General features: G+C 53.7%; 1 protein-coding gene across 1 annotated transcript in view; it reads right to left on the bottom strand.

Annotated features, from left to right (window-relative positions):
- Positions 1-13,381, bottom strand: part of NOL6 (nucleolar protein 6) — a 29,250-nt gene extending 15,869 nt beyond the window's left edge. The window contains exons 1-21 of the mRNA XM_086629223.1: positions 13,244-13,381; positions 12,912-13,118; positions 11,865-11,981; positions 11,419-11,598; positions 10,615-10,783; positions 9,718-9,852; positions 9,418-9,581; positions 8,794-8,914; positions 8,392-8,450; positions 8,126-8,227; positions 7,473-7,588; positions 6,908-7,085; positions 6,429-6,551; positions 6,148-6,296; positions 5,300-5,375; positions 3,265-3,405; positions 2,980-3,097; positions 2,605-2,759; positions 2,206-2,369; positions 1,614-1,766; positions 432-529 (exon numbers count right to left, since the gene is read on the bottom strand). Coding sequence (XP_086485349.1) covers positions 432-529; positions 1,614-1,766; positions 2,206-2,369; positions 2,605-2,759; positions 2,980-3,097; positions 3,265-3,405; positions 5,300-5,375; positions 6,148-6,296; positions 6,429-6,551; positions 6,908-7,085; positions 7,473-7,588; positions 8,126-8,227; positions 8,392-8,450; positions 8,794-8,914; positions 9,418-9,581; positions 9,718-9,852; positions 10,615-10,783; positions 11,419-11,598; positions 11,865-11,981; positions 12,912-13,118; positions 13,244-13,381 — 2,863 coding nt within the window. The remainder of the gene's footprint in view (positions 1-431; positions 530-1,613; positions 1,767-2,205; positions 2,370-2,604; positions 2,760-2,979; positions 3,098-3,264; positions 3,406-5,299; positions 5,376-6,147; positions 6,297-6,428; positions 6,552-6,907; positions 7,086-7,472; positions 7,589-8,125; positions 8,228-8,391; positions 8,451-8,793; positions 8,915-9,417; positions 9,582-9,717; positions 9,853-10,614; positions 10,784-11,418; positions 11,599-11,864; positions 11,982-12,911; positions 13,119-13,243) is intronic.
- Positions 13,382-25,363: the final 11,982 nt, after the last annotated feature.

Here is a 25,363-nt window from a genome sequence, read left to right on the forward strand (position 1 = left end):
TGCTTTGAAGCTTCCCGTTCTAAAGCCTGACTGCTCTCTCAGCACAACCAAAGGTTTGGCCACCGAGAGCCAGGGCAAAGCCTCAAGCAAAAATGTCAGCTACAAAGTGGCAGAGGGCTTCAAAAACACCACCACATCCAACACTGCCCAGTCGCATCACAGATTTCAGTGAGACTAGTAGCAGCGCGGCATCATCACAAAGATCCACATCTTCAAAGGCAGGAAGGCACCAGGGGGGAATCACGCCACAACCAAACCCACCCTGATGCCAAGTTAAGCACAGCAGAACAGGAGTAAGGGAATGGAAAAACCTCCTCGCCCCTGGCAGAAGCAGTGATGTCTCCATGTATCCAAGACCCCCGGAACTGTGCACTGAGCTAACAGGGCTCAAGACCCTCACGCTACAGCTCTCCTGCTTGCTGCCTGCTCACCTGTGAGCCCACCATTCAGGTTGACAATCAGAGGGTTGTTTTTCCAGTCAAAGGTTGCCAGCAAGTCGAGGAAGCGCAGGAACCCCACCTGGGGAGAGCTGCAGGCAAGACAAAAGAGTTCAACACTAGCATTTGCTTCCCTGGCAGCAAGAAGGGCTGGGCTTGGCACTGACTTAGTGATGCCCAGCCCACTTGCAGCCCAAGGGATGTCCGTGGCAGGAAAGGGAAGGCCAGGACAAGCATGAGGCACTTGCCGTTCTCCAAATCCCCAAGGAAGGTCTTGCCCCTTTGTTCCTCCCTCCCTCCCCAAGTAAAAGAAACCAGCAGAAAGTAAAACATTGCCCCTGGTTGCTCCATCTCCTGACCCTCTCCCCTATCCAGACTCCTGGGGTTGGAGCAAGGAGTTGAGGTGGAGAGAGGGCTGCTCCCATCTCTGGGGCAGCTCTGAACACTGGCCAAGTTGCCACTGTGCCTCTTCCCCCACAACACAACACATGTGCGAAGCCAGACAGCTGTCAAGGTGGGGCTCCTGCTAGTAGGGCACTTTAGGAGACAGGAAAGCATTCCAGGCATCAGGCTGTTACTCCTGCTAGTTTGGGGAAGTAAACCAGACTCTGAGTGCAGGGCAGAGCAAAAACACTTCCTTTAACTTCAATTTCACTCCCTCTGGGCCGCATCCCATCCACCTGCCAGAGGTCAGCAAGCAATTGGCCCCATGGGGTAATTTACCAATATGCTACTCTATCTGGCTTTCAGCAGCTGACCTCTCTCCATTCTCCCAGAAGCCCTCTCCAGAAGGAAGAGAGGCTGCAGCTACCAGCATCATCTTAACATCCTTCCTGGGGAACCCAGCACCCCCAGCGTACTGGCAGTCACAATGCAGCCCTCGTCCCTGCTTCTCCTGGCCATCACCCCCTGGACAAGGGGCCCTACCAGGCCTCAGGAAGGCACAAGCACACCACAGTTCTGCTGCCAGCAGCCAGAGACCACAAGGACACTCGCTCCCGTCCTTATCTGCTTCCTCCCTTTCTCTGCAGCAACGGGGCAGGGGAAGCCACGGCCCCACAGTGCTATGCACCCTCCCAGCAGTTCCTACCCTAGCAGCATCCCATCCCTCCTACATGCTGGATAAGGAAAAAGCACTAAATCCCCATCGGGCCAGCCAGGGCCTCTTGTTCTCACCTGGGTGGTGTAAAGGGGGCCGGGTGGAGGAAGAGAAACGCCACAAGGAGGTCCACACACTCCTCAGAGATGTTGTCATTCAGAAGCTGGGCACTGACCCAGCGCTTGGCCAGCCGGCAAGTAGTGCCGAAGACAGGGTACTGCTGCTGGAGCCTGCAAGGAAAGAGACAAGCCACTGCTCAACCCACACATCCCAAGATCCAAACCAGCCTTTTGGCACTCAGCAAAAGGGGGGCAAAAACCTTCCAGGAACATGTGCAGAGCATCATAAGCACATGGCACTCTCTGCAAGTGTTGAGATTTTAGGAGAACAAAGGGGAAATGCTGCCACATGCTCCTCTCTAACCATGCTGCTCTTTGGCACTTGTCTCCCCATACCAGTGACCTTGGATGTGACAAGAGGGACAACTGGTGCCACCCCCACCCACATTCATCCCTCCAGCCTCCTGCAGAGCCTCTCACAAGGTGGGCTGAAGGAATGCTTCCACAGTGAGCACCTCTCCCCACCATTACCTTCCAACATTCAATGGCCACACCGACTTCCAGCCACGTCCCATGTCCTAGCCCTCCAGGTACCCCCCACCTCACTTACCCATGCAGGGAGCTGGTTAGATAGGGCAGATGCAGTGTTTCCAGCTCCAGCTGCTGAGACTCCTCTGTGTCCCGGTATTTCAGCATCCCTTCTGGGGTGACCACTTCCTTCAGGATCAGGGGCTCCCGGTGGTAGGCTACTTGGAGACGAAAAACGTAGCCATCCTGAGATAGAAGAGAAGGTGAAGTCAGGCTTAGTGGTAACATAAGCTGGCTGGTGTGCTATGCTGCACCTCAGGAACATAAAAGCTGCATCCTAGCATCAGTGTAGTCTCGCCATGCTCTTTCTTAGGCCCACCATCCAAAATCTGGTTTTGTCCAGTGGGACCATCCCCACAGACCCCTGCCTGCCTCCTCGCTAACAAGTCAGGTCTGGAGAAGGTCTCCATCACCCCCATACCTTGTAGACGTCAGTGTGGGTGACTGCAGGTCTGCAAACCAGCTGGTGCTGCTGCTGGAGGAGCTCAGCTAGCTGGAGGTGAAAAGCTGCCTTGATGCGTTTGATGGCTTCTTTGTCTTGAGGCCATTGGCCACTGCCTTCCATGTGGCAGACAACTGAGGAACAAAGGGACAGCAGGAGGCCAGTGAGTCCCACACAGAAATGAGGTGTTGGGTGGGAGTGACTGGGAGTAGAGGTTACAGCAGGAGAGCAGGAGGAGACAGGGCTCTGCTCCTGCCTGCGGCACACCAAGGCAGCAGTAACAGAGCCAGCATCGCTGCCTGCCTCCACTTCCCCTCACCAAATCATGTCCCGCTCGCATCTCTCCCCACTTACTCTTCAAAGGGGCTATGTAGGCTGGGCAGGGCTTCTCCTCCGAGGGAAGCAGCAAGCGCTTGGTCTTGATTTGGTTATGGAAGGAATAAATCGGCTTCATGGGAATAGGAGGGAAGACCTGGGAGAGAACAGCCACCCAGGGACTGAAACAAGGAGCAGAAACCCCTGGGCACTGAGCATCCCCTCACACCAAACCTCCCACCCCAGCAAAGCCCTCTGGCATGGAGGGCTTCCCCCCAGCTCCTTGCAGATCCCCATGCGTGGGCTGTGCCCAGGGACACTTACGTCTGTGTACCGGAGGGCTGGATGGACACCCTGCACAGCAGTCACTGTCAGCGGCAGCCCCTTCAGATTCCAAAGCTTGCGGCTCAGGTCGTCGTAGGAGCAGACGACGCTGACCATGGCCTCCTCACCCGTCCCCAATGCCTGCAGACACACAGGGAGCAGGGAGCATGAATGGGGAGCCCCTCCCCATTCATCTCTCCCACTCTTGGATCGGCGCCCACCTCACCTCCCTCTCAGGCTGGCATCACAGCAAGCTCCAAGGAGCCAGCACTACCACCCCAGGGAGCAGCTTCTGGCAAGAGCACTCAGAAAAACAGGGAGGTAAGAGAGAGAGAGGGAAGACAAAGGCAAGACTGTTTGCGGCTCCCCAGCAGCCACAGGCATCCTAGAGGCCGCGTTTCAAGTGGCAAGTGAAATTATTTCCTGCACAAGACACTAAGGCAGCACCAAGAGCTGTACTGCCAGCATTCTCCCTAGAAACGGAGAAGCCAGGAGCAATTTGGGAGTAAAAAGATCACACACTGGCAAGGTGAGAGCTCTGCTGCAGCCTCCCCAACAGTTATCATGATGCCAACAGGGGCAGCAGTTAACAGAAAACTGCACCAACTACATCCGTAGCCAAGGCAGAGCTGTGAAACATGGTAAAAGCAACGACAGAAAACATCCAGAGCATTGCAGGAGCCCTGGGGAAGGCAAATGGAAAGCACCAAAACGAAAACTGTTGCTGTCCTTGTTGCTTCCACCTTCCCAAAGCACAGTAGAGGAGTCTGAACAAGGAGGAGGAGACGCCACTGAAGACAAACCGCTCAAGCTCAGACGCAGCTGAATCGAGCTGCAGGCACCCAGCCAGCCTGGGCTATATGGCAGAGCAGCAGCACCCTCTGCGGGGTGTGCCATGAACAACAACTCCCCCCCATCCTGCCTGTCCCTAGAGCTGGCTGCACTGCCATTATCTCCCATGTTCCTCAACCACCCCAGACTCCCCGGGCTGCCTGCGTACAAATCGCTGGAGGAGCAGAGACAGACACCTCTACCCACCACCCCATGCACAGCAGCGAGTTTCTCCCTCGCTCCTCAAGGACCAGCAACGATTGGACTCCTAAACGCCTCTCAGGCTCCAGGAAAAGTGCATCTCCTCTCAGCATGGGGTGTATCAGCCCTGCTGACCCCAGGCTAGCTTGCAGGGACACAGCGCACACAGATTTTGCCGCCTCACCATACAGCAGGCTATACAAACTGGCCTCTCATCCCAAAACTGACATGCAGCTCTGCCCAGACTGGAACTGGTCCCGGCACAGAAGTTTCTTTCAATCAAATTTTCTCCCCTTTGCTCTTAAAAAGGGGAAAGGAAACAATTTTCTCCTCCATCCAGCAACCAGGTAAAAAGCTGGTTTCACCCAAGGCCAGTAAAGTGGTGCCAAAGTGCTCATGGCTCATCTCCAGGCTTTACTTTCACTAGCTGAAGAGCAGAAGTAGGGAGCCTCCAAGACACACCTCTTCTATCTCAAAGCGATGTTTCTGTTTCAGCTTTAGCACTAAGTAGGGCTTTGTGAGCATGATCTAGCACTTTGCACCACAACAGGAAAGATCCTTCTGGGTTTCCCAGATGGACCTACAGGATGAAGCCACAGAAAGATCTGGCTCATGTCCTGAAAGACACGGGACCTGAAAGGTACAGTCAGAGGAGCGCAGTGGGACAGTGATATATCATCAGATGATGTGGACATAGCGGACACAAGGAGAGAGAGGAGGCAAGTGGGATGCTGGCAGGGGAAAATGGGGTGTGGGGGCTGCCAGAGCACGAGGACTTCAGCAGCTGTGTCTTGATTGACATAAAAGGCTTGGCAGATCCAAGGAGAGCAACGTGCTGCCCATCAAAGTGCCCACAGGCTGGAGTTTTCCTTAGCCTCCCTACCTTCTCCTGGGAACCACTCAGCTGTCTCAGGGCCACAAAGCTAAAATGACCTCCCTACAAGCCCTCCCTGTACCACCCTTCCTCAAGAAACCCACAGCCCCACTGGAGGAGCAACCATACCTCTTCCCCAGTCCTGATCACAGACTCCAGCAGGGCACCTGTGTAGCAAATGGAGGATTCAGGAATGTCCGCATGGCTACATGGAAGAAGACAACAGGGCATTAGAGCTACAACACACCAACCCATCCATCCTGACACTGCATGCTGCGCCCACAGGAAAGGGTCAGTCCAAGCATGAGGAATCCTTCCATACAGGAAGGTCACGGCAAGAAGACCAATCTCTGTGCATTCCTCCCATGACCAAGTTATTCACCCAAGGCAGCCCAGCAACTTTTGCAGCTTTACAGGATTCAAAGTCAAAGCTGCCAACATGCAGCCTTCCCTCACAAGATCCCTCCTCAAACTGCCACAAAGAGGCCCAGGCAAACCCTTCGTTCTACGCAAGAGGGTCTTGTTTGTGGCAGAAGTTACGAACTGCTATGGTGAGGCTTCCCAAAGCTGCAGGGAGACCCGATCTTGTGAACCACTATAAGGACTCAGAGGATGTCAGGAAACATCCTGCAAGGTTCAGACAGCTTCTCTTCCAGCTCTGCCAACAATGAGTGTCACAACATCCCACCTGCATGTAAGGGCAGGACCACACTGTCTCCTTGCCTTTAGCATTACCATCAGCAGAAGCTACGGCACCATGTGCCTGCCCTTCCCACCTTCTCTCGGGAAGCAGCTCACAGCATCAAGACAACTAAAATGACTTTCAGACTTTGCAAAGCCAAAAAAACCCGCAATGTTCCCCAAAGCGCAAAGCTGACAACAGGGTTATCAGGGACATGGCAGAAGCCAGGAGAGCAGCAGTGACCCCCACACAGCTGCAGGTCCTCCAGCCTCAGCTGCTAAGCGGTGTGACTTACAGCTTCAGCAGGTGCCTGATGGTCTGTTCAGGAATGAGCCGTTTCTGGCAGACAGTGCTGGCCTCCCACACCACCGCCTCGCAGATGCTGCCATCCTGGAACCGTCGCAGCTCTGATTTCTCCCCCCAGAATGTCCGGAAGTCCAGGGCCTGCAGGGGAACATTGACCAAGTCAGGCCAGGGACATGGGTTACTGCTGGGGCTGGCTGAACAGCCATGTGTGCCCAGAGTGTGGCACCAGCTCTGGTCCACCCTACTCAGCACAAGCAAGGCTCCCCTCACCTCGGGGTGATCGGCCTGAGGCCCCTTCTCCAGCGTGCTGGAAGCAAACTCGGGGACAAACAGAAGCCCAAACGTCAGGGGCCCTACATCCTTGTGTTTTGGGGGCTCAGCGTCAATCGGCCACTGTGGGAAAACAGGGAACAGGAAGCACAAAGAGAGATGAGGTTGCTGGAGCATCAGCTGCTGGGATATTGGGCTGCTAGATGAACCTCCTGCTATGTGCTCCCAGGTGCCTGGATAAGCACAGAAAAAAACAGCTGACTTCACCCTGCCCCATTACTGAGCCAGGACATCTGCCCAGATCAAGCCTTCCAGCTGCATCCCACACCCTAGTGCGGGTCCCATATCCTCCACAAAGGGGACAGGCCTGTCTCCTACTCCAGCGAGCAGAAATCCCCTCCCTGTGCCCAGCAGTCCCACAAGGGACACAAGACCACATGTGCTGCAAAGGATGCAGTGTCATTGCCAAGCTGCATTACCTCAGGGATCTGCGGCAAGGAGTGAGCCACGAGCAGAGCTCTCCCGGCCAGCCCACGGGCCAGCAGCGAGACAATGAAGGGAAGGGCCGCAGCCACGTAGTTCCCACCCCGATCCATCAGCTCGTTCAGCAGCTGCATCTTCTTGCAGGCACCCTGCAGCTTGGAGACATGCTTCAGGCTACAGGAGGAGAGAAGCTGGTCATCCACCTCTGATATCAAACCTTTTCTGAGAGAGATATGCTAGAGGACGGATAAAGTGGGGAGCCGAGGGTCCTAGTCCAGGATGGCAGCTACAAGCATAAACATTGCCCTTTGGCATCTCAGGATGCACCACAGGACAGTCTTCATTCCCAAATGCCAAAGCATTGCCCTCCTCCTCCTAGGAGGCTATCTAGACAGTAAAAGTGGAATGGCCAAATGCAAGAGGCATCACTGTCCATCTCTGAGCTAGCAGGGCCACCTCTCAGCAGGCAGGTCCGAATCCACCCCAGTCAGATGCCAGCAGCATCCCACTCCTCTCTGGACAGGCTCCTCAGCATTAGCCCACCAGCACACCAAGACTCACTGGAAGACATGGTCAAAGGTTCTGAGCATGGGCTTCGCAGTCATCAGTAGCACCTGAAAGCCGTCCACCATCCGATCATCCAAAATTTCCATGGAGCGCTTCGCTTCGAACTGAACCTGAGCAAGGAGACAAGACAGAGCAAGAGCATGAATGGGAGGGGAGAAGGAATGCAAATCTCTCCAGCAGTGGTCACCAATGCTCCCTGATCAACCACAGCCACCCCAGCTCCATGGTTCACCAGCAGACTGTTCCTAGACAGCCTCTGTCCTCAGTGTGAAGCCAAGTCACCAACAGATGTTGCTGCTGGCCAGACAGTCCCTGTTTGATACCCCTGCCACCAAGGTGGTTATTTTCAGCTCCAAAACAGTTACTTCTGCTAAACAGCTGCTTAGCTTCACCTAAAGGTGCCCACAAAGAGGAAAACAACTTTCCTCCGTCATTCAAGCAAGACAGGTAAGGCAGCAGTATGTCCAAGACTTAAAACTCACTTCTAAGCTTCAGAGCTGGAGAAGGATATCAAAAGCTTAAAAGCAATGCTGAACTCCCTCTCCATGTCCAACATCCTCCTCCAAGACTAGATCTAACCACCCTCTGCCTGCCTCAGCTCTCTCCTAAGACAGCATCTCAGGATGTCATCACAACCTGCTTGGTACCTGGTGGTATTTGCTGGCAGTCATATCAGCGCAGAGGTTCACCAGCCCAGAAGGATCCACAAAGACCACTTCAAATGCCTGGTGGAAGTCGTCCAGAACAGGCTGGAATAGCAAACAATGGTCCTCAGTGTTACAGCGAAGCACAGACACCATGGCACCACCACCTCATTGCCATTGAACATCCCTATAACAGGCACGTCCCTGCCTGGGCAGCACTGGCAGCACAGCCAGACACAGGCATGAGACCCCCCTGGAGGGTTGCTTACCAGGGAGTCGTCGGCATCCTTCGCTAGGCTGATCCCCGTCATGCTTAGGTCTGTGGTGGCTGTGAGCAGACAGGAAGGAACAAGTCACACTACCATCCACATCTCCCCCACGGGTGACAGTGGCACAGCTACATGCCAATATCACTGTGGTCTCGCAACATTAACAGAGCTATTACGCAATGCTGGCCTCCACCTTGTGATGGGACCTACTCACTCCTCTGCAAGCTACTCCATCCAGCTCTGTTCTGCAGCCTCATCCCCTCCTGTCCACGACACCCATAGGGTCTCAGCATCAGAGGCAGAAAAGCCACAATTCCCCCTTCCCCCACTGTGCTCAGCGATTGTGCAGAGACTCTGCTGACACCAGCCTTTTCCTGCCCAGAAAGGTCCCCAGAAACTCACCCAGGAACTGCAAGGTGCTCCTCAACACCTGGTAACCACTCATCATCTTGACGATTTTGCGTTTCATCAGCAGGTAGGCAACCAGCATGGAGATCAAGAAGCCACTAAAGCACCCCAAGCCCTGTGTAAACAGAGGGCTGAGTCAACAAGGGCTCAACGAGGCACCACAAGCCCCAGAGCCCACTCTACATGATTGCTTCTGGCATGTGTCATCACCAGCAGGGCAGCCCCCAAGCCCCAACCCCATCAGGAAGACACTGAGGCAAAGCCCTGTACAATAAGCAGGGATACGGATCCCCTTGCAGGAAGGCAACATTGCAAACTTCTTTGGGAAATGGGACGAATTCTCAAGAAAAACAAACCAAAACCAAACCAAACCCAAACACCCACTACAGCATTCCAGCGATCTCAAAAAAGCACGACTGTCCAGTACACACAGCCTCATTACAACCCACAGGGCAGAATGGAGCTTCTTGAAACCTAACACAGCTCAGAGTCACAAGCCCACCACCTCACCCACCAGGACCCAAAACACCACCTTTCCAGCTCTAGGAAGGCAAAGCAGGCCAAAGGTACGTTAGCCAGGGGAGCAGAGCCTGCCCTGTGCCCTGGCAAAGGACATACCTTGCTGAGCTGCCTCTGGTTCAGCCAGACTTTGAGAAGGGCCAGGCCATCCTTCATGCCTGGAAAGTCGGCCACTGCGTTAGACAAGAAGTGTAGGTGGGACAGCAGCACTGTGTCGCAGAGGATGGAGTTGTTGTAGTGCGGGGTTGGGGGCTCAGTGGCTCCTGTGTAGGGAAGACAACAGCAGTTTGGACCCAACCACAAACCTCCTGCTCACAGAAAAGGGCTGCAGCAAAGCCACCTCGGAGCAGTCTCTGGCTGAACCAAGCAGCCTCGTGCTCCCCCAGCCTCAGGCCCTACCTTTTTTGGGGGTGCTCTGCTCCGTGAACCAGGCTGTCCGGACATTGTTCTTGCTGGGATAGAAGCGGCTGGGTTTGAAGAGACCCGGGACAGGACAGGCATGGAGTCGGACAGTGACCATCTTCTCATCCTTGCCTGTAAGCACCAGGGGACAGATGTGCAGGAGGAAGAGATGTCAGAGAAAACTAACTTGAGAAAACAGGGAACATTCCCAGCCTGGGGAAAGGAAAAAGCTCCTTCCTAGCAAAGCTCAGCAACAGTGGAAATCATCTCAGCAAAGACAGCAACCACATCCCAGAGCCAACAGTAACCCTGAGGTCACATTGCTCGTGTCAAAGTCCCATCTTCATCCCCACTGGCCAGTCTGGTACTGTGGCACTCTCCTGCCTGCCCTGGCCTTGCCACACCACTGCCTGTCCCAGACCCAAACCTGCTATCACGCGGGCTCTGTGGAAACAAGCAGCACCCAGCAGCCCACACATGCCACATCATCTCAGAGGAGAGCCAGACTGCCCGGGGAAGGCAAGAGGATGGTGGGGAGCCGGGGTGAGGAGAGCAGGGAGGAAGGACAGTGCTAGACATAGACATGTCTTGCTAGGGTCTGCTTTACTCCCTGAAGTACCTACAGGATAGGTAAGCCAGCAAGGCCATGGCTGGCGAGCACAGCCAAGCTGCAGAGGTGGATTGGGAGAAGAGACCTTGAGGACTAGACTCTATGTGGAAGGAGCGGACAATCAGGAGCATCAAAGCTCAAAAATTTATCACCAACTGTGACGAAAGCCCTAGACTGACCCCTTTCTAAAGGGCCTGTTACACGGTATGAGACCACCACCACCCGCCTCCACCTAAAACCAGTACCCACTCACACCCCCCACCAGAGCAAGGCTTATGTGCTACCTTGAGGTCTCAGGAGCAGGATGGGCTTGAGATGGTTGCTGTTCATGTAGGCAAACTTCACGCTGCCAAAGAGCTTCTCCTTGGAGAAGTGCTGGGCAATGTGGGCCAGATACAGAGCTCTCTTTCGGTGGTAGCGCTGATTCAGGTTATCTTTGTCCTGGAAGATTTCCTGGGAAGAGAGGGATGGGGCAATCTCACCTCCCATGCCTGCAGAGACCGGTTCAGCCTAAGCCACTACACGACCCATCACTCGTCCCAGCCCCCCAGGCAGTCGCATCTCAGTCACGTGGCTACAGCCCCAAGGACCTCCATATCAATCAGGACCCTACCTTGCTGCTGGCTCACCAGGCTCCAGGATCACAGGAGACAGAACAGAGCCATGCAGCCAAACAGAGTGTCATCGCTTCGTCTCAAACCGCACTAGAGCAAGTCCAGGCAGCTAGGGGAGGGAGGTCTAGAGGGGTAAGAGCCTGCAAACATCACCCTCACTGTAACACAGTCTTGTGAGCTGGGGCAGAAGTGCAATGGGGCACAAAGCTGGGCAGCATCTATCTCCCCAGAAACGTGGAAGAGGTTCAGCCCAGGCACAGAGAAGGAAGATCCTCATGAGGAACTAGAGTCGAAGCAGCTGCAAGCTCTGACAGAGCAAGCGGTGAGACTGCACTGCCCAGCTCCTTGTGGGAGTCACCATACTGCATGTCCAGATGCTATAACCTCATTCAGAACGGAGGGCAGGGCAGGGGTTGTGGGAGACAGGAGGAGACAGGGCTCAGTCAGGCCCCAGGCATGCCTAGCCAGACTCACCCGCGGCATGGTCACTGCCACGTCCACGTTGACCTCTGGCTTAATGCAGGTGCCCAGCAGGTAGCTGCCCACCACCTTCAGCTCGGTCGGGGGCACGAAGCGGAACCTCCCCTTCACACTGAATGGCACCTGCAGGAATGGGACCTTCACGTTCTCGATGAGCCAGGACTGGTCGGTGAGCTGGGAACAGATGAGAGACACAAAACGTTCTAAGTATCACCAACAGCAGATGTGCAGGGACCAAGACGCCTCTCTCCGTGCAGCCACGGGCACCTGCGCCCCGGGCTTAAAGACACAGTGCTCCCCTCTCCCCTCTAAGACAAAGCAAAGTAATATTTTTTCAGTCTCTAAGGGAGATAAGTCCATGAGGACCTCTGCTTGCACAGCAACAGCAGAGCCTGCTCCATACAAAGGTCTTGCCACCTCCTCTATCCCTCTGAACGTACTTCAGTTTCTGGGGTCTCTGGAATGGCACTCAGTAGGCTGTTAATTTCATGGAGGAAAGCATCAATCTTCTTATTCTTCGTCTCCTTCAGTGTCACCTCCTTCAGGAGCTCTTCAATCTGCAGGGGTAAAAGGGACCATCAAAGGCAGTCGCAACACTGGAGTTGCTCCTGCCTTTTACTGTGTCCTCCAGCATCAATCACTAAGCCTGGTGAGGAAGGCAGCAGATAAGCTGAGGAACACACTTGCTCCTCTCCACAAACTCTGCCTGGAGCTGAGAGTCCGGTCAGCCCATGGGCAGAAGGATAACGCAGCTTCTGCCATCTTCTGTGAAGTGCTGGATGGCAGTCAACTCCCCCTCACCAGCTTCTGAGCCAAGTCCAGGCACAAGAAAACTGGTGTGATTCACACAGGCATAGCTCTCAGAAAAGCTTTTTGTACGACAGAGTATTAGCTGCAGGAAACGACCATGCGAGTTCACACTAGGAACAAGGCCCTAGAGACCCTGACACCAACACCAGCAGGCAGTCAGGAGATCAAAGCCGCTCCTCAGAAAAATCAAAAACGTCCCAACCGCCAGGAGCCAAGCAGTCACCAGCCTGACCTCCCCGTAGCACAGACAGCTTGCTTTCCCAGAACACAAAAAAAATCCTCCTGCCCCAACCAGAAGCTGGTCAGAGACAGCAGCCGGCACAGCTGGTGATGGTACTTCCTCAACCCGGTAAGCAACAACCCACCGCAGCGAGGGATGCAACGGTCGCTCTTCCACCACACCGCAGAGATGTGCTGGAGAGGTGTAAAAACAGTGTAAAATGGGCGTAAAACAGGGAATTAGGGTGGACACACCAGTAACATCCAGGTACCTCGCACGGCCTGTGCCTGCTGGCCCTGCCCCGAGCCTGGCTCCTGCCGAGACGGGGCCGCTGCCCGGATTTACCGGGTCAGGCGGGCTCAGATCCCGCCGGCGGCCCGCGGCCCCTTCCCCAGGCGGTGTCGGCCCCGCTGGTCCCCCCGCGGGGCGGAGCGCGGCCGGCGAGCCCCCGGCTGACCTGCAGGCGGAGCAGGCTGGAGTGGAACAAATCCTCGGTCTCCTTCAGCTGGCTCAGCTCCTCGCTGGTCGGCGGCTTGTAGAGCTCGGCCCGGCTCAGCTTCGCCGGCTGCAGCGATCCGGCCCCGGCCCCGGCAGTCCTCTTCCCCCCCCGCGCCGCGCCGCCGGCGGGGGGCTCCCGGCGCTGCGCCACCGCCTCCGGAGAGCCCTACGAGAAAACAGCACGACTCGTCCCCGAGTCCCGCGGGCCCCCCGGGCACCGACGACCCCCCCCTCGCCGCCACCGCCGCCGCCTCACCGCCATGGCCGCCGCCGCCACACGCGCGCCCGGACCCTGCCACCACGTGCGGCGCCACGCACGCCGCCGGCCGCTGAGCGCCGCTCCCCATTGGCCGCGGGTACCAGCGCCATGCTCCTATTGGCCGCGGGTACCAGCGCCATGCTCCTATTGGCCGCGGGTACCAGCGCCATGCTGCTATTGGCCGCGCCGGCTGCGCCCCACCTTCCCGCCCGCGGAGCCGAGCCTGCTCGGGCGGCCGGGGACGGAGGGGAGGGGAGGCGGGGCTATTTCCCGGCTTTGCGGCACGTCGTGCTGAGAGCGGCGCGTTTTGCAGCGGTTGTGGGTGATTGGCGGCAGCGCGGCTCCGGTCCCGCTCGGCCGCCGGCAGGGGAGGGGAGGGTTCCCCCTGGGCGGGGGTGGCTGCCCGTCGGGCCCATAGCGCGGCGCGGCCCCGGCTCGCCCCGCTGAGGTGCCCCGTCCAGCCCTCAGCCCCGCCGAGCCCCTGTTCGGGCCCCTCGGGCCTTCCCCTGCGTCGGCTGGGATGGAGCCCGGAGCCGGGCGGGCTGTACCCCGAACTCGCGGCCTGTAACCCCTGAGCCGCGGTTCTCGGGACAGCCCGGCACGGTGTCACGGTCAGCTTGGCTGGCTCAGCCGGCCGGACACAGCCGGCCTGGGGCCAGCGTTACCCCGTGCTGGGGACCCTGATGGAAGCAGTGCCGCGTTTCTCGCACCGTATCCAAAAGGGACTTTACAGGGATTGGGGAGGGAGAGCTGAAAGACGTTGGTGTTTGATAAACGTGCCAGACTCAGCTTTCAGCACAGCGTGGCTCCGTGCTCTAGACACGGGGAAAATTCGGGGCTGTTTGGGCGTAGGGGTTAGGGGGGTAACCAGGGCATCAGCTCAGCTCTGAGCAGCTGATGCCCGCCGTATGTAAACACATGATAAAGTAAGCTGTGGTTTGCACAATGCACACGATGCTGGCAAACGGCTGAACCGGGTCTGGAAAATCGTCCCTCTCCAGTTTTGAGCCTCAGGTGGCTCAGCAGTAGAGCTACCTCTGCCTCCTGATGTGAGGATTTCCCAACGACCCTGCGTTACTTGATGTTTTTGAGGTGCAGTGAAGACAGAGAACCGTTTCCTGCACCCAGAAAAGAGCTTTATTTCCCAAAGCAGCCGGGCTGCAGGCAGCACGGTCAGGTTGATCCCAGGTAGGGCAAGCACAGCCTGTGCACTGCGGAGCTGAGCTCTGGAACTTCATGATTAATCGGAGCAGACATCCCCTACGTGACCTGCGGAGTGCAAAAGGCAAAGCCACAGCAGGCTGACTCAGCTTGGCCAGCTCCCACAGGGGCTGGAACCGGCACCGGGAGTGGGGCCGGGTCAGCAGCAGGCCATGCAGGATTACCCAAGCGGGATAAATATCCTCTTTATATACACCTTTACATACATACGCCTTTACAGAAGCAACTCTACACCCCAGGTCTGACCACATTTGGGTTGTCAGGGTATTTAAAAGCCCACTCTATCTGTGTCCCTGAACAGAACGTCACAGATTTGGGACTCGGATCCAATTTTTAGTTCTGTTTCCAGCTCTTTGACTGGCTTTTGCATAACTGTACACAGTTTAATTCACTTCTCCACACCCTGCCATGCACCCCTGTGAAGCTGGGGATGTTGTGTGTGACTCCAGTGGGGCTGTCCTTCTTTAGGAGGACTATGCTCTGAGATAGCATCCCAGCCTGGAGTGCATCTTCTCCGTGCCAGGTCCAAATTCTTCTCCCTGAGCCCCGGCCACCCTCAGTTCAGGTGTTTTCCTGCACTATGGGAACGCTATAAGCAGGATCTCTTCAAGAGCAAATATGTAGGCTTGTTAAGACAGAGGGTAGAAGATCACATATCCATCCTGAAAGGAAATGTAGGAGTTCAGAGAACTCCCCACTGAATTGGGTTGAACTTGTGTCCCAGCACAAGACCCCGTAAGGCAAATCAGCCCGCTGCTCATGGGCTGTGTTCGTGGGAAATATGAGCAGGTTTGGGGGAAAAATAAGCAGGTCGGGTATTGAAGGGGAAAAAAAACCAATCAAAACCAAGCTAGGTGTTCAGAGGATGATTGCAACTGATTTTCTGTCTGCCCTGCAGGTCTTTGCTGTATCTGGCTTGCAACGGAGCAGGGCAGGCTCTCAGCTTCAGCTCAGCCAGAGAAAGCAGAGCAACGCCATGTCCACTGGCACCCTCGGCTGCCCAGCTCTCACCCAGCAGAGCCTGTTTCCGCACACTGCTGCTACACAGCATCTCTGCCTGGGAAATCCCAGTGCTGAGCTCCTGCTCAGGGCCAGGCATCATTTTTGTTCCCAAAAAAGGCTGATGGCAGCCTGTATGTCACCTGACCTGCTGCCTAGCTGGGCACGGTCACCAGCGTCATTGCCAAGAGGCCCCTCAAGCCTCGCATCCCCAATATTTAACGACTTCCATGCATGAAAACCTGCAGAAAACCAAGTCTTGCCTTGTGTCAACCAGGGCACTGGGACTCCTGCATGGGGGCGTTTGGCTCCTGCTTTCCAAGGAAAGTCTCCTGAGAGTCAAGCTGACCCGTTGTTGTATTTGGGGACCACCTCCTTCATGCAAACACTTGCATGTGGGCATGCAGGTGATGGCTGTTGCTATGAGATGAGGCTTCTGGTCCCTGTTACTGCTCATTGCAGCTCCTGCTCACTTGCTGCATCATGGCCTCTCTCAATCTCAGCCACCAGCAGCAAGATCCCCAGCCCCCTTCCTAGCATCCCAGGAGGGGATTTTTGCCCATTGTAACCTCTGAGTCACTTCTTCCACCATCTCAGCGGCCTGGGACAGGTCCCATAGGCTTACCCCTGCCCCTCGAGCTGGGGAGATGAATCCTCTTCATCCATTCGTGTCCGTGCACACGCTCCCCTGCACTCCCTTGCATTCCAAGGTCGCCTGCCTCCAAAATTGACTTCCAGTTATCATAGATGTTTAAATCCCATCCAGTTTTGCAAGTAATTCTTGTGCACATTCCCAGTGACTCCACTGACTACAAATTACAGCCTCAGCTCCTAACTCGGGAGGAATTTATTCTTCATGTTCCCAAAAGAAACAGGGCTCCTTCTTGTCCAAAGGAGCTCCCATTCCTCCCCCTTCCCTCCCACCCCGATAGGACCAGGATGCCTGTGCTGCAGCTCCACACCTCTCACCCATTCCCAGTTCATCATGCTCCATCCTCCCCAAGATGTGATTCACTGCCCAACACCTCCAGGTGCTGTGGGCATACCTGTGGTGTCCAGCTCTCTTCTGATTTAAGGTGAGGGTAATTACAGTCCTGCGCAGGATTTTTAGGAAGGCTGGGAAAACTAGTTTGGTGATCTCTGGCCCCAAGGTCACATCCCTGCACTGCGTGAGAGCAACAGGGGAAGAGGGACTCAGTCACTTGGGGAATGAACGGCAGGTCCAGGGCAGGTTGTTGAGGTGCCCCATCGTGCAAACCCCTCAGCTTTCCCCCGTAGCCCTGCCGTCCCTGGGACGGGGTGTAATGCCCAGCCAGGGTGGCATAAGGGGGCTCAGGGACTGGCCTCAGGGGAGGTGGATAACAGGGCAGCTGCTGGAGCCTCCCAGCCTCCTGCAGCCCCCAAGTACCTGGCATCCCCCTGCACACGCATACAGACACACACAGATACATGTGCGACATACATATATACGCACACAAACACATATATACACATACAGCTGCACACACATGCACGCATACACATATGTGCACACCCCAGCACGTACATATACCTCTAGACACACATGCAGACAAATGCATACCCACATGTGTTGTCCTGGTTTCAACTGGGACAGAGTGAATTTTTCTTTTTAGCAGCTAGAAGAGCTCTGTGTTTTGGATTTAATGTGGAATTTGTTATGAGAAAAGATGTTGGTAGCACACTGATGTTTATAGTGGGTGCTGAGACCTCAAGGACCTTTCGGCTTCCCATGTTTTGCCAGTGTGACATGCTGGAGGGAAGGGATGCCATCCAGAGGGACCTTGAGAGGCTGGAGAGGTGGGCCTGTGAGAACCTCCTGAAGTTCAACAAGGCCAAGTGCAAGGTCCTGCACGTGGGTCGGGGCAATGCCAAGCACAAGTAGAGGCTGGGCGGAGAATGGATTGAGAGCAGCCCTGAGGAAAAGGATTTGGGAGTGCTGGTGGATGAGAAGCTCAACATGAGCCAACAATGTGTGCTGGCAGCCCAAAAAGCCAAACGTCTCCTGGGCTGCATTAAAAGCAGCGTGGCCAACAGGTCGAAGGAGGGGATTCTGCCCCTCTACTCTGCTCTCATAAGACCCCACCTCAAATACTGCGTTCAGCTCTGGGGTCTCCAAAGAAGGACATGTTGCTGCTGGAGCAGGTCCAGAGTAGGGCTACGAAGATGATCGGAGGGCTGGAGCACCTCTGCTATGAAGGCAGGCTGAGAGAGTTGGGGCTGTTCAGCCGGGAAAAGAGAAGCGTGGTCTTAGTAACAGCCTTCCAGTACCTAAAGGGGGCCTACAGGAAAGCTGGAGAGAGACTTTTTACAAGGGCATGTAGTGATAGGACAAGGGGCAATGGCTTTAAACTGAAAGAGGGCAGATTTTGATTAGATCTAAGGAAGAACTTCTTCACTCAGAGGGTGGTGAGGCAGTGGAACAGGTTGCCCAGAGCAGTTGTGGCTGCCCCATCCCTGGAAGCGTTCAAGGCCAGGTTGGATGGGGCTTTGAGCAACCTGGTCTAGTGGAAGTGTCCCTGTCCATGGCAGAAGGTCCATGACCACCCACTCCGGGTCAAAAACCACAACCCAGCCCTTTGCTCCACGCAAATGGAAATCACATGTGGGCACACAGCCTGTCTCCCCACACTGGGATGAGCTGGTGTGACAGTCGGTACTCGAAATGTCTCCTGTGAGGTGACAGCACTAGTGTGACCAACACACTGGGGCTGAGATTTTTCCCTTCCCCACTGGGTTATTTCTGTTTCCATCTGTTCCTCACTTGGTTCACCCATGCTGGTGGAGCAGGGCTGTCCTTTCTCCTGGCACACAAGCAGAGCCAGGGACAATGTCGAACCACCAGTGGGGATCACTGGTGTCCCAAAAAGGGGCAGCTGCAGAAGAAAAAGAGGGTTTCTGCTTCTCACCATCCCTTTATGCATGGCAAAACAAAAAGCCTGCTGGTGTTTTGCAGATATGGCTCTTGCTTTTTTTAATTGAGAGGACACAAGTGCCTTTGGCCTGCCGAATCCATTCATAAACAAGGTGCTAGATCCCAGCCCAGCAACCTCCTGCCCGCAGGCTCAGACCTTTGAACCTCACTAGCTGGCATGCGGAGAGGCATCTCCCAAACATCCAAGCACCTCCAAACCTCAGCCCACCACAGCGCTGACCGCGTGGTTCAAAGCACTGTGCACAAGCGCACACTCGCACGCACACCTGCGTGTACACACATCCTTGCTCCCTCTGCTCCCACCCCAGGAATGCCACCAGCATTGTGTGCAGCTGGCGGAAAGGGGCTGCGGTCAGATGGGGCTGCCAAGCAGGTTTATCCACCACATTGACCCCGGCTTGTGCTGCATCCGCCCTCCCTCCACGCTGCCTCATCCCACCCTAGAGCCCTCCAGCAAACGCCACGGCTGCAGAAATGCTCTGGTCCCACAGCAGCTTTCGAGACCTAAATCTTGAGCTAAAACCTTGGCATGTCCCTGGGCTCAGCATCACATGAGGATGTCTCACACTTCTCCAGGGGCAAAGCCAGCTCCTGCTTGGGGGTCTCCCCACCAGACCTTTGCATCCATCTCTAACCCACCTCGGCCACCCCACAGCCATGGCTGGTTTATTTCCAAGCCCTCCAAAACCTGATCTCAACAATAGTGCCTGGAGCAAGGCAGAAAGCTACGGTCCAGTCATGCAAGGACATGGCACTTCTCCTTGCCTGGCCAAACTCTCCCAGCAGCTTTACCCAGATTTGATGGCTTTTCTTTCTTCTTCTGAGGAGAGGGGGTTCTGTCCCACCTCAGCAAAATCTGCATTTCATTATGGGATTAAATAGTTCCTCCCTTTGGTTTCTAAAGTATTTTCAAGTGCTTCAAATTCTCAAGTATTAACACATGATAGAGTCATTTGTAACTCTCAGACAAAAATAATCTGGTACACAGAGTAATGACACAAGAAAGCACTCCTGTAATGTTTGACTGTCCCTCCCAAGTATGGCCATATCACAGAAATGCATAGCTAATGAGCAATCTTCATGATGGTGAAGAAGTAGGGAACCTCATCAAGCAAATGAAATAGGGTAAAAAAGATATTTGTATCTATTGAAGCTTTAAACAAAACCCCAAGGGCTTCACCACCTGCTTGAGACAGGCACCCAGCACATTCCTGGCAGCCACTCAAAGAAAAAAAGTGTCCTGAGATAGCTGGAGCCCAGCTCCTGGCTCAGACACCACCAGCTCCTCACTCATGGGATGGGGTGAGAGGGATGCCAAGGTCTCTCCTGGTGCTCTGGGACCACCCGGGTAATTCCACATTGATTAAAATGAGCCTCAATGATCACTTGTTGCTTGGAGCGATGATGGCTCATTAAGTGTCATCTGGTTCATTAAGTCTCACCTGTCTGCACGGGGATGGTGCAGCCACTTTGCACCAGCAGCAGAGGTGGCTCCAGAGCTTTAGGAGGGTAAAGCCAATGTTCATAGAATCATAGAACCATAGAATGGTTTGGGTTGGAAGGGACCTCAAAGATCATCTAGTTCCAACCCCCCTGCCATGGGCAGGGACATCCTCCACTACACCAGGTTGCTCAAAGCCTCATCCAACCTGGCCTTGAACACTTCCAGGGATGGGGCAGCCACAACTTCTCTGGGCAACCTGTTCCACTGCCTCACCACCCTCTGAGTGAAAAATTTCTTCCTTAGATCTAATCAAAATCTGCCCTCTTTCAGTTTAAAGCCATTGCCCCTTGTCCTATCACTACATGCCCTTGTAAAACAGCCAGAGCCCTCCTCCGTGGGATGTACACTGGGAGGGTGTGTTATACGCTCTGCCTTATGCAAAAAAAAAAAAAGCCTAAAAGGTCAAAAATTCAAGGAGGACTAAACCAATCCATACACGTAGGTCAGGGGCAAGAGGGAGAGACAGATTTTGACTGCCCAAAGTCAGTGGCTCTGGCAGCTTTGTCTCAAAACTGTGGCGACCTGGGTTGCACGAAGTGAACTAGTGGGAAGTTCATACACTTTGTGGTATGCTAGCACTGTTTTGCCTCCTTTTAAATCACATATTTGCTTTTTGCACAGATTGTTTTGTGCCCTTGTTTTTATTTTCTGGTCGCTTTTGTTTGCTTTTCTGTGACAGGCTAGAGAGCAAATTTGTCTGATTTCCCAGCTGTTGCTGTGGTCTTTACACATAGCAACAAGGAGGAAAAACCTTTTCCTTTTTTTTCCAACAGTAAGGATCAACCTGCAGGCTCCAAAAATCACACTGAGGAAGAGGAGGAGCTCTGCCCCCTTTCCTCTTGCAGTCGTGCCATGTTTTATCGGCAATGGCTGTCTCACCAAAACACCCCTTGGCAATCTCCATGCCACAGAATAGTGCCCTGTTTCCCGCCCCCCGCCCCCCCCCCCCCAAATAAAAATTCCGTCTCCAGGCAGCTCCTGAGACTAGATGTAGTGGAGACAGCCAGGAACATGCAAATGAGGTATTTATTTATTCACGACTCAAACCTCTTGTGTCAAACTGCCCAGGAATGTGAGTGCCCTCCTCCCTCCCTTTCAGCCAAACCCAACCCATGTGGCACTGGGCAAACGTCAGCGGAGGTGATGATAATGATGATGATGATGACTGGATTAATTGAAATCTTCAGGCACAGGCTCTGATTTAACAGCTCTGGCCCTTTTTTTCTTTGTCTCAGCCCCCCCATCCCAATGACTCTTCAAGGCAGGTACGGTCCATCCTCGTTCACCTGATGGGGAAACTGAGGCACAGCAGTGGTGTGGTTTGCTGGGGTGCAGGAAAGCTCAGTCAAAGCTGACATGGGCATTTGGGAAACTCCCTTACAGTTCTTCATTTTGCTCTTGCTTCCCACAGAAACAGAGATTATGCAACTGTGTTGCCTGCCTCTCTGCCAGATCCCTCTTCATTCGTGGTTTTTAACCAACGGGGGCAGTTTCACCCCCAGATGCAGGTGTCTCAGAGATGTTTTGTGGAATTAGGCAGCTCAGCTGTGAGGAGGAGAAAGACCAAAGTCTTCCACCACTGGGACAAAGACAGTGGGCATGCTGAACCATTTTACTAGCCACCTGAGACTCCCACACAAGAGGGTGCTACCAGAAACCAGCTTCAAAGCTCTGCTGCTCCAGAAACATCTTGAAAAAGTCTTATGTGGGTGTTGAGGCTGTTCTCCTGGGCCTCCTTCTCAACAGAGAGGTGTCCCAAGTGTGTGGCCTCACCCCATGGGGTGCTTTGGGGCTGGAAGGACAGAGAGGAGCACTCTGGCTTTAGGCTGGAATGAACCCCTCTTTCACAGCCCCTACAGTCCCTGCAAGGCTGCTCTGTGAGCCACAGCTGTCATCTGCTGAGGTCAGAGATGGCTTGCCCATCAGGGAAGACCCCTTTGAGGTCCACATGAGGGTCCTTCCACCAAAACAAAAAATGGGCATCCGTTTTAGAGAATCCAGGCAAATTTGCTTGACTATCCTGTAGCCTGGTTTGAGCTCAAAGGGTAGGAGTTACCTGCCCTTGCTTAGACACCTGGGAGAGACATGGCCTGAGATGAGTCACAGGAACACAGGGTGAGTGAGGCCAGCTGCCTCCTGAAGGCTGCACAGGAAGCTGAGGGCTTTGTGCTGTCTAATATCCAGGTGGATCCAAAAATCTCAAATGCCCAGACCCAAGGGTGACAGGCACACTCAAGTCCCAACTGAATGCTCTCGCCTGGATACCTCATCCTGCCTTGCTGTGGCTTTCCAAGTCATGAGCAGAAAGCTTCCTTGCCTCTGGGTGATGAGCCTCTGTGCTGAAACAGGCTGATTACTGCACACAAGTTTTATGCTGGAGATGAATGGCTCTGCTGTCATGTGGTGTCTCCTTTGTTTCCCTTGTGCCTAGTGTAGGAGGAAACACGAAGTGACAGATCCCTCAGGCAGCAGGTCTTGCAGTCTGGGGGAGGACCACGGCAGCACCCAGGGGAGAAAATACGGGCACGGGACAATTTGAAGTCACCTGGGAGATGCTGGACATCTGCTTTGGGGCATTTTCATTAGATTTGGTTTTTAAACCATGTGGGAGGGTGCACCCAAGAATCATGGTGCTTATTATGAAAGAAATGGAGACAAAAGGGAAATAATTTTCAGATGGTCGTAAGACCATAACGTCTTTGTGTCCATAGGAGGAACAGTTGTTCAGGCTGGGACTCTTCTGTTCCCAAAAGACATCCACAGGAAAAGTCATGGTAAAGCCTGTAAAATGACACGAGGCAAAGTGCGGTTTCAGTGTCTTCTCCACCGTGAGAATCAGTGCATCAAAAAAACTGAGCGAGTGGCAGGATCAAAACAAACCAAAGGAAATGATTCTGCACCCAAACAGGTCATTAGATTGGGCAGCTGTTTGCCACAGGATGTTGCAAATGCTTAAAATTTACTCGGCTTCAAAAATAACTAATCAAATTCATGGGAGAAGAATCTACTGAAGACTATTAAATACAAGGACACCTCTGACTCAGGGAGTCTGAGTCACAAAAAAATGTTGGAAATGAGGAAATATTCCGTAGAAGTATCGCTTGTCCTTAAGGTCTTCCAAGGGTGGACTTCCACGAAGAGAGGTGCATGGCTATAAAGGCCTGGGGACCATTCCTATATTTAGGAACATAGAAGAACCCAGCGCTGAAAAGCGGTGTCAGTTGTGATAAGTTTGTTATCCACCCGCATGAATCTGCCCCAACATCTCGCTGCTGCGCTGTGCAAAGCATCTCCTGGAGGTATGGGAGCTGGGGGGGACACATGGCACCCAGCAGGTGGGGAAAGGAGATAGCACGCAGCAGGACCCGTGCAGGCAGGTTCCTAGAGATAGGGCAAATCACACGGTGCAGCACCTTGATACAGCACCAGCTGCTGGCTCTCAAGCCAAGAAACCGAGCCTGAAGGCCATGAGATAAGGCGAGGGCAGAGGGAAACCAGACCGTGACCTGGCAGTGAGAATTTCCAAATCTTCTTTTTCGTCCCTGTGATGCAGGAAAACAAGATCAAAACTGAAAATACTCAAAGCAATTAATACATACCCTGAGCAGGCACAGCCCAGCCTGGCTGCCCCAGCCAGACCCAGCTGCAGGGTCAGGCTCTGAAGGGGTGAGCAGTATCTTCATGGTCTTCATGACCAAGATGCCTTGAGAGTTGAATAGTGAAAGCACTAGTAGGAGCTGGATTCAGAGTCATCCCAACGGATGGTAGCACCTTTCCATCTTTTGGGCTGCTTTCACATCTGTGTCTATAAAAGAGGGAGGTCTATTGCCCCCAAAACAGCCTCTAAGTCTTCAAGCCATCCATTACCCCCCTATCACTGTGCATCCACTGAATGAAAGAATACCATCCTCACACTAAGTGCTTTGCAAAGTGTCACCATCCTTCTGTCTGTATGTAAAGTGTTTCCTATGAAGCCAGTGTCAGCGCCAGCAGAGAGCCTCAAAGTCTTGGGTCTTGCTCTGCAGCCATCTTCCATGTCAGTAAAATGCTGCCGGCCACATTGCCAACCAGATACAGTCAGTAAGTGAGAAGCTATTTGTTTTCTCCTGCTTTGCCAAGCCTTTGGAAATATCTCCAAGGATAAGAGCCACCAAGAGTGTCGCACATTATATGCATTCCATGTTCTGTGTTCTGAGAGACACAGATAAAATATTACTTGAATGTTTTTATTATTTACTAATCATCAGAATATTAAGAGTAACAGCAGGGTTTTTTCATTGTGCTCTTTTATCAAATCCTTTGACAGCTTTCATGAATTTTTAGACAGCAAGTAGATGTGAAAGAAGCATATATGTTTATATATTTTGTATAGATGTGAAAGACGTGATGTTGATCAGTAAACAAAAAAGAAGTTAGGGCAGCAGGATGAATATTTTCACATACATAAAAAAAAAAAAAAACAAACAGAAAAATGCCCTATAATCAAGTCAAGCTTGGAAATGGCTCTGAAAGGAACAGCTTTATACTATTAGAGGACAAGCTAGGCACAATGTTGCTGAACCCTCCCTTCTAATTTCTTTTGCTCATAAGGGATGAGGTAAATGGAAATACGTCTCACTCCAGGGAAAAGCTCCGCATTTCTGAAGCTGAGCACCTGTTCTGCTGCCAAGGAAAGGATCTGAGTGCCCTGGCAAAGATCAGGCAATGAGTGCTGCACTTAAAGAAAAGAGAGAAATATATTAAAAATGGATGCTGAAAGAAGAACACGCTGGACGTGGAGTAAATCTTTTATCCAAGTTGTGTGGCCTTCGTGGTATTTTGGCTGCTTCTTTGCAAAGAGAAGGATTCGCTCCCTGTAAGGTGCTTGCTGCTTTCTCTGGTTCCCATTTTGCAGCCCCTCCTCCATACGTTTTCCCTGTGGAGAGAGATGTTTGTGAGCTTTGTGAGATCAGATCAATGGGTTTCTGCTTGCTTTTTCCCAGACCCCTTAGAAGTTCTTCCCAAATTTCCACAGGACAGCAAGCCCCGGGGTGGAGATGACTGTGCTGCTTGGTGCATTCAGACCAGGCAGCGAGGCTTCTCCAAACTTGTTTGCCTGTCTGGGAAATTTGCATTGTTACCCTCCTGGTGATTCAAGCTCCTGCAGGAAAGCTCAGCCTCCTCCTCGACACACTTGGGCACACAGAGCCGTTTGCAGGGCTGGTTCAAGGGTCTTCCCCTCTTTCCAGCCCAACAGTGCTGAGCAGGGCTTCACACTCACCGCAGCGTGGCTTCCAGAGCTCACAGCCTACCTGTGCGTGCCGAGGAGTGAGACACTGCATCTGACATGTGAGCCCTGCAAGCACTTTTGCAGAGGAACATCTCATTTTCAGGAAGCTGGAGGTGGAAGCTCTTTGGGAACATCTCCTGCCCCAACCCCTCTCTGGACCTTCTTACCCACAGGAGTCTCTCTGCCTTTCAGCCACCCAAGCCTGC

Source organism: Tauraco erythrolophus, chromosome Z (assembly GCF_009769465.1).
Source record: "Tauraco erythrolophus isolate bTauEry1 chromosome Z, bTauEry1.pri, whole genome shotgun sequence".
NCBI lineage: Eukaryota > Metazoa > Chordata > Aves > Musophagiformes > Musophagidae > Tauraco > Tauraco erythrolophus.